This window comes from Phascolarctos cinereus, unplaced genomic scaffold (assembly GCF_003287225.1).
Source record: "Phascolarctos cinereus isolate Bilbo 61053 unplaced genomic scaffold, phaCin_HiC Scaffold_4;HRSCAF=312, whole genome shotgun sequence".
In the NCBI taxonomy this organism is placed as follows: domain Eukaryota; kingdom Metazoa; phylum Chordata; class Mammalia; order Diprotodontia; family Phascolarctidae; genus Phascolarctos; species Phascolarctos cinereus.
In genome coordinates this window covers 441,797,902-441,805,878 of record NW_027555847.1, presented here as the reverse complement: position 1 = coordinate 441,805,878, position 7,977 = coordinate 441,797,902, and the positions used below count along the sequence as shown (strand labels likewise).

The 7,977-nt window shown below is 42.7% G+C and overlaps 1 protein-coding gene across 1 annotated transcript; it reads right to left on the bottom strand.

Annotated features, from left to right (window-relative positions):
• Nucleotides 1–3,745: 3,745 nt before the first annotated feature.
• On the bottom strand, nt 3,746–7,014 carry SEPHS2 (selenophosphate synthetase 2). The gene has a single exon (XM_020995756.2). The coding sequence runs from the start codon at nt 6,568–6,570 to the stop codon at nt 5,209–5,211; it is 1,362 nt and encodes a 453-aa protein (XP_020851415.1). The 5' UTR covers nt 6,571–7,014; the 3' UTR covers nt 3,746–5,208.
• Between the last annotated feature and the right edge of the window lie 963 nt (nt 7,015–7,977).

The following is a 7,977-nucleotide window of genomic DNA, read 5'->3' as shown; positions in this document are numbered from 1 at the left end:
CACTACTACTTTTCTAGAAAAAGTGGGCACTAAAGCAAAATTCAAAGTTCAAAACCAATATTAAGAGTACAAGTAGAATGGCCTAGATATAATATAAACAACTAAGAGAATGACCTCACAGTCTGAAAAGAAATGGTAACAAAAGAACACAAAAGGAATTGTTTAGGGATTTAAATATGTATGTACAGTAAATTTCAATTGAAAGCTAACATGACTGAAGACTCTGAGCCTATACAGGTTACATTTGTAAGGCCTCTTCCAAGAGAAAAGTCTTTATTGTGATAGGACTTAATATACTACTATAGATTATTAGGGGAATATATATTTCTGGAGAAGATATTGAATAGGACAAATATAGCTGCTATAATGAGTAAGATGACTAATACTTTGGAGTCCTCCCAAATCACCAGAGAAATACCCAGTATTTTAGGGCTGCAGGTAGGGTAATTTTTTGAAAATGAAAAATTACAATTGACTGCACGCACAGGGTGGGTGGTATTTGATGGGAATAAAAAGGGTAGTAAGGCATAAGACAGGTTGAAATTTCCTTTACAAGATTTACTTCTTGTCAAAGTTAAGTTCCCGGTAACAAGGTTAAGAGGGATGAGGTCCTTGTAATGGTATTAATGACTTCAGATGACCCTGAATACTTGCTGGCCCACTAAAACTACATTTGAAGAGAACAGATTTTGTGGCCTGCCTTGCTACTGGAGCTTATTCACTTGGGCTTAGCTACAGAAAGAGCTTCTAAAGTAATAATTCTTCACCCTTTTTTGTGTGCCATGAACTCCTCAGAATGTTCTTAAAATGCATAAAATAGGTAAGACTACAACGAAAACCAATTATATTGAAATGGTTATCAAATATAAAAAAAGACTACCTATTCAAGAGACTCAGAGAACAGAAAGGATACTACACAGAAGGCAGCTTTAGATCACTTACTGGCAGGAAATCTGCAGATGTGTGCAAGTGCCCTGCAATCTTTATACTCCAGAGAGCGCAAGAGTGAAGTGGCAACAGCAGAGAAACACAGTTCCTAAAGAACCATGCAGTGGAGAACATGCTGAAAGAAAGCCAAGAAGCAACAAGACAGAGCCCTTCATTCATGAAGACCTTGCCCTTCAACTGTACTGTGAGTCCTGGACTATGAATGTTTGGGTAGGTCAACTCTTAAGGAAAGGAAGAAAATAGCAAACAAGTCTGGAAGGTTGTACAGGTTCCTCAGAAGGTAAGGCTCTCCAGATGGAGACATTTCAACCCACAGTGACTCCAAGTACTTTCTTCTTGTAGGAAGGCTTCAACCTTAAGTTAGTACTACAAGTCTGGATAAGTTTCTGTTAAAGTTGAGACCCACTGGAAGGTGAAAGTTGCGTTTACCAATTATGGGTTCTGATGCAAGTCCTCTGTACCTTGTGTTTTCTGTAAGGTTTGCCTGTATTCAACGTCCTGTCTTTGCATGAAGGCTTGAAGTCCTCTTCCCTTGTTGTAGATACTGAGGCACGAGTTAAAATCTAAAGTCCTCAGAAGATGCTCTACATGAGGACACCAGCCAAAATGAGAAATGTTTAAGAAGACTGAGTCTGTACCCAGAGCTTAAGGTTCTTGGGGTCATGGCTAACATAAGCAACTATTAAGTCCTATCCTGCCAGAAAAAAAGGTAAAGGAGTTTTAGGAATACCTGTCCCATCAAGTTATCAGGTACAAGGAAGAATTATTTTTTAAAATTTTAAAATACTAAAAACAAAAAGAAAAATGATCTTAGGTGGCCAAGAGACTGGAAGGTAGAAGAATGTGACAAAAAAGAGACAGGGGAAAAGGACCACTTAACATTTAAGTAACAAGGCTCTTTCAGTAGACGAGAGAACTATCTTCTCAGAGGAAAAAGGAGTCTGTTCTCAAAGGGAATCTGTAGACGTCATCAGGAGAGAAATCATTAAAAGTCAGAGGAAGAAGAGGCAAGCAGTAGTAGTAGGAGACACCTGAAGGGTACTAAGGTAATTATCTGTCAACCTGCCACTAACAATACAGTTCAGTTGCATTCCTAAAGCATATATCCTAGGACAGAGAACCTGCCAAGACTTATTACCAATTTCTGTTGATACACCCAGGGACAGATAATATTGCCAAACGCATTTAGAAAAGCTTGGGCAAAATAAGGACCTCAGCAGTACAGGTGACATTTTAATCACTTCTGATAATAGGAAAGGGCTTCTGAAGAGATTTGGGAAGTAAAGAGATGGTTAAGAAGATGGTATTTGAGGAAGAAGTTTTTCATTTCTGAACCACGGCATAAGATATAGAAACGATGGCCACTACCAAGGATGGAACGTACCTAACAAGGGCTGATTTTAAAAAAATCCAAATTATTGGTTAAAAACATTAAGCCCCATAAAGCCAAGTGCAAATCCATGAGACACTGTATAGGAGCCTACCTATTTGCCTAGAGTCTTGCTTATCTAATTAAAAAAAAAGTTTTGAAAGGAAAAGAAGAAACTTGCCTATTTACAACTACCAAATTAGATAACACAGAGCGCAGCTACGAAATAGGAAAAAAAAAAAAGCAAATGCCCAGTAACCAGACAAAATTCAAGAAAGGAGCTTACAATAAAACCCAGGGCTTCAAGTTTCTGTCTACAAATACACAGTTTGGATAATAAACAAGGTATACTAGAGATCTAAATTCAAGGAAGCAAATGTAATCTTAACAGATATTACTGAGAATTGAGATGGGGTCCATGTCTAGAAAATTACTCTGGAAAGACATGTATCTTATATAAAAGATTAAAAGGAGAATGGAAAAGAATTGCTAATTAAGAAAATATATTTATGTGAGAAAATCCAGGAGTCAGAAGGGGAAGCATGGTGAAAAAGCGCTTGAATAAAAAACCAGCTGAAGGAGATAGAGAACATTGTTGTGGGAGTATACAATGGCTCACACACAAAAAAGGAGCAAATAGAGAAGGTCTTGGGAAACAGATCTTTTAAAAAATCCTAACAAGGAAGAATGATACAGTAGTGATAACAAATTAAAATTACCCAGACATCTACAACTTTCTCTGCCCAAAGCAAGAGTAGCCAATAATTTTTTGGCTTGCCTTTAAGACTTTATCCTTCAAAAGGTAATGGAAGTGACATGGTGAGCTATATTCTAGAGCTGATTCTCACTAACAAAGACAAATTGGCTACTTAAGTAGAAATGACAGCAACCTTAGAAGAGAAGTGACCACTGCATCTTAAAGTTTACTTAAAATTAGCAGGCGCTCTGATATAGGTGAAGAACAGATTTCAGGGTTTATAGAAAGCAGGATCCCATGGAATAAAATTTTGCAAAGAAATCAGTCCAGGAGGGACAGAAGGTTCTCAAGGATGAAATTCTGAAGATATGAAAAGAAGTAACACTGAGAAGAAAAATGAGGCTTTGTCTAAAATGTGTCAAGTAGATACACAAGGAACTCATTAACCAACTCTGATTTTTAAAAGATGGAAGAGTGAAGGAAGATTAGGTAATTAAGGGCAAATACAAAAAGCACAGAAAGTGTTAAAAAGCACTAAAGTTCAGAAAAAAGCTGAAACTGGCCAGGAATATAAAGACAACAAAAAAGATGTATTTAGCTTATATTGGTAAAAAGAGAAGAAAAAAATGGGCTAGTACTACTGCCTAAAATGGATAAAGCTATGATAAAAAGTAATAATAATAATAATAATAAACATAGCACTTTAAGGTTTACAAAGTGCTTTAGACAGATTATCTCATTTGATTCTTTATTTCTCTTCCAAATGGAATAGTCTTTGGACTGGAAGGTACAGAACAAAAGTGAGTAACAGATAATAGAAACATAAGCAAGAATATATTGAGAACTCAGGACTGAATAAATTCAAGTGACTACGCCCATAAGCCCACATGAACTACTTTCCAGGGTACTTCACTTCAAAGAGTTAGAGGATATGATTGTTAAACCACTGTCAGCGATTATTTCAAATAATTACTTCTTTTAAGATCTGTAAAGCACTTTACATGCATTATTTCATTTGTACCGCATAACAGAAGGTAAACAGAAGTATATGTTAGTGAGAGGAAACAAGTTCAGACAGATTACATGAGTTGCCCATGATCACATAACTATAGAGAGGAAGGACTTGAAACCAGGTCTCTTATGTCTAGAACTCTTTCCAGAATAGAAGTGCCCCAAACAAAAGTAATTATGTAGGCTATAGATTAACTTTGATGCCTATCAAAATAATAAAACGCATTAAAAATAAATCATTCATGAATATCTAGATAAGGCTGCGGTGCTCATAGCAAACCAGCATGGCATCAAGGAACAGGTCATGCCAGACTACCGCTTTTCTTTTTTTGATAGTGTTGCTACACTGATAGATAAGAGGAATGCTAAGAATACAGTTAATCTAGATTTTATTTTTTTAATTGTTTATTTATTGAGATCTAAAAATTAACTTTTATTAGTTGAGTGATCAGGAATTGACAACTTAAGATGATACATTTTAGAGACACCAAGGCCTAGGCTCTCAGATTTTGCTCAGCCTCTTCCAGCCCTTTACTAGGGTTTTATGGGAGAAGCATCATAAATAGAGACTAGGCAAGGTTAGCAGAATGGCTTCAGGTGATTACTTCCCAACCTTTGGACAAGCTGCTCACTTCTTGGCCAGGGTGGGGAAGAGTCAACACTTCGGGGAAAAAAAAATCCAATAAATAATTCCAGATAATACCATCCTACTATTACAAGTTTGAAAGTTTTTGTTTCAGGCTTATTTGCTTATGATCTAAGTTCTTTTCAATGTGTCTTTCACCTTCAATAAATAATCTAATTTCCTATGTATGAATATAATCAACCAAGCAATCTCTCTAATCACATAGTTCAAGAAAAAGCCTCAAACTTTTAACAGCTTCATCTTGCTGCTGGAAGGGGAAATAAAATTATTCTGCTTCCCTCCTATAGAAGAGAACACCAAACCCATCCAGAAAGTAGAAAACATCTAAAATATAATTTATGACATTGAAATAAGCACAAAAGCAGCTGTTTTCCTTAACTGGCTCATTAAAGAAAGTCACCCAAAGAGGGCAACTTTACCATTCAACAAGTTTCTTTGGAAATTTCCCCTTCTCCAAAACAATAAGTAGTCCTGTAAAAACGATCCATGATTGCGTCCAAAAGTCTATAAGGTCCAAATACATGCTGCTTTGCCATCTCATGAACCAGGCTCAAGGCTAGCATGGGAATTATTGGGATGAAGAGGTACAGTGGCTCCACGTGGTGTAACTTCGATAATCCCTGGTTTGTCGATGATGCGGGCTGTCTGGTTTCCTTTTTCCACAATGCCAATAATCCATGCTTGGTGACCCTCCCCATATTTAGGAGACTTAATTTCAGCACAGAAGCGAGCTGCATGCTCTCGGGGCAAACAAATCAGTAAACCACCAGAGGTTTCTGCAGATGTTCCCTGGAGAAGACCAAAACGCCCACTGGCCTTACTAATAGCAGCCATCTTAGCGATGATGGGTAGATTATGAATGACAAAGGATACTTGACTTCTTTGTTGCCTTGCCAGGTTCTGAGCATGTCCCAAGATACCAAAGCCAGTGACATCCGTGGCAGCATGTGCATTAAAAGTGTGCATCAATCCAGCTGCAGTTCTATTCAGCATGGCCATACTAAACATAGCTTCCTGATAGGCCAATTCTACATCTTCTCTGGTTACCACCAACTTTATCTTATTCCACCTCTCTGGATTATCCAGCCACTGGTGGGCATTGACCGCCACCTGAGTGCCCAAAGGTTTGGTCAACACCAGCACGTCGCCAGGAACCGCACTATCTGGCATGATGAACTCATTAGGTTGGCAGACCACAGTAGCAACCCCTCCAATTATGATCCAGGGGTTTATCACCGTCTGCCCCCCTGTCACTGACGTTCCTCCTTCCTCAGCCGCATCCCTAAAGCCTTTGATCATAAGAGGCATAATTTTTTCTTTCTCTTCCTCATTCATCTTTTGGCTGACACTGAGTAACATCAGCATATTATCACACTCGGTAATGCCCATGGCATAAAGATCGCTCAGCACGTTGGCACAGGCGATCCGCCCCATCATGTAGGGATCTTCCACTAAAGGGTAAAAGAAGTCGGTGGTCTGCACGAGCGAGAGCCCCCCGTGTCTCAAGGGGATCACGCACGAGTCCATGCCGATGCCCAGGGTGGGGGGGCCGGGGCTGGCGCCCGGCGCGGCCGGCAGGAAGGGCCCGGGCTCCGGCCCGGGCTCCTGAGCGGCCGGGCCAGCAGCCTCGTCCGCCGCGCTGTCCCCGAAGCCGAGGCCTAGGCCGGGGGCCCGTGGGGGCCGCTCCTCCGGCCGCGTCAGTCCCGCCAGGAGCGTGAGCAGCGCCTCCTGGGGGACCTTGCAGCCTCATCCCTTCATGTCCGAGAAGCTCGTCAGGCGCCAGTTCGGGCTCAGCCCCAGCGCCTGGGGCTCAAAGGGCCGATAGGAGCCGGCGAAGGAGCCGCCGGTCGCTGGGGTGACGGCTCCGTTCCCAACCGTCGCTGCCGCCGCCGCAGCCATAGCGCCTGCTCAGTCCCCCCCCCGCCCGCGCCGACTCTCGCGAGGTTACTGGCAGTAACTGCCCTTTTACCGAGCGTTCCTTCCGCTGAGCCTCTGGTGAGTAGAAGGAGCGGAGCGGGTCATGCTGCCTGGCGCGCCAGCTCCCGGGCTGCTGCTGCTGCACGTCTGACGAGGAGAGTGGTCCGTGCTGCCTGGCGCGCGAGCTCCCGGGCTGCGCTCAGAGCCGCTAGGGCTGCGCTGGGGCGCGAGCTCCCGGGCTGCGGCGGAGCGGGTCTCCTGCTGCCTAGCGCGCGAGCTCCCGGGCTGCTGCCGCAGAGCGCGCGACGAGTGGGAGGAGAGGATGCGGAATGCGCCGAACGGCCCCACGCAAAGAGCCCAGCTTTAACTGGCTCTGGGCCTTCTCGCGAAGAGGCCGCCAGTGCAAATTCCCTAAGGGGGAGGGACTCTGCTCGGAGGGCCCCGCGGTTTTATCGACGATAAAGGCGGGTCTGGCCGTTAATAATCAGCTTATGATTGGCTGCCAGGGGTCGTGGGTAAGGAGCTACCTCATTTTGCAGACAGGAAAAACTGAGAAGGGTTAAGTGACTTGCTTAGGGTCACTGGAGTGATTTTGGAGATAAGATTTAAGTCCCGGTCTATCTCTCTCCCCAGTCCAGCGTGTTCGCTGCAGATGAACCAAAGCTGCAGCAGTAAAGGTCTAAAAAGTGCTTGACCAAGTATGAGTCGGGTCAGTTTAATAAGATGCATTTTAGTAGAGATAAAGAAATGAAAAGTCTTTATGTTTAAAAACTCAAATTTACAGATAATGGCAGTTTAACCAAAAAAGATCTGAGGCTACAAGTTTAATATGAACGGTGTGATTTAACAGCCAAGAAATATGATATTCACTTGCATTATGGGTCAAAGTGTCCAAGACTAGGTAGGTGATGCTCCTTCTTCTGTACTGTGGTCAGACCGCACGTCCAGAGTACTGCATGCAGCTCTGCCAGCATGTTTTAGGAAGGATGTTAATAAGCTAGAGGAGAGCCAGAGCAGAGCAAACTAAGGTCTTGGAATGCACAGCTGTCTGAATTCTGAGGCACCTAGGTAACCCAATAAATAGAGCTCTTGATCCAGCCTCTGACACTTCTACCTGCAAGACCCTGGGCAAGTCACTAAAACGTTGTCTGCCTCAGTTTCCTAAATTGTAAAAGAATAGCACCTCCCTCACCAGAGTTGTGAGGAGCAAATGAGATTTTTGTAAAGTGGTTAACACATAGCAGGAACTTTAAAAATGCTTGTTATGCCCCACCACGTCTCCCTCCCCTGCAGGCTGTTTGTTGTTTGTCCTTATTTGTCCTTGGTTCTGGAAGTGGACACCATGATGTCAGGGAGGCAAGATAGAGATCTGGGTGACTGGAGATGGCC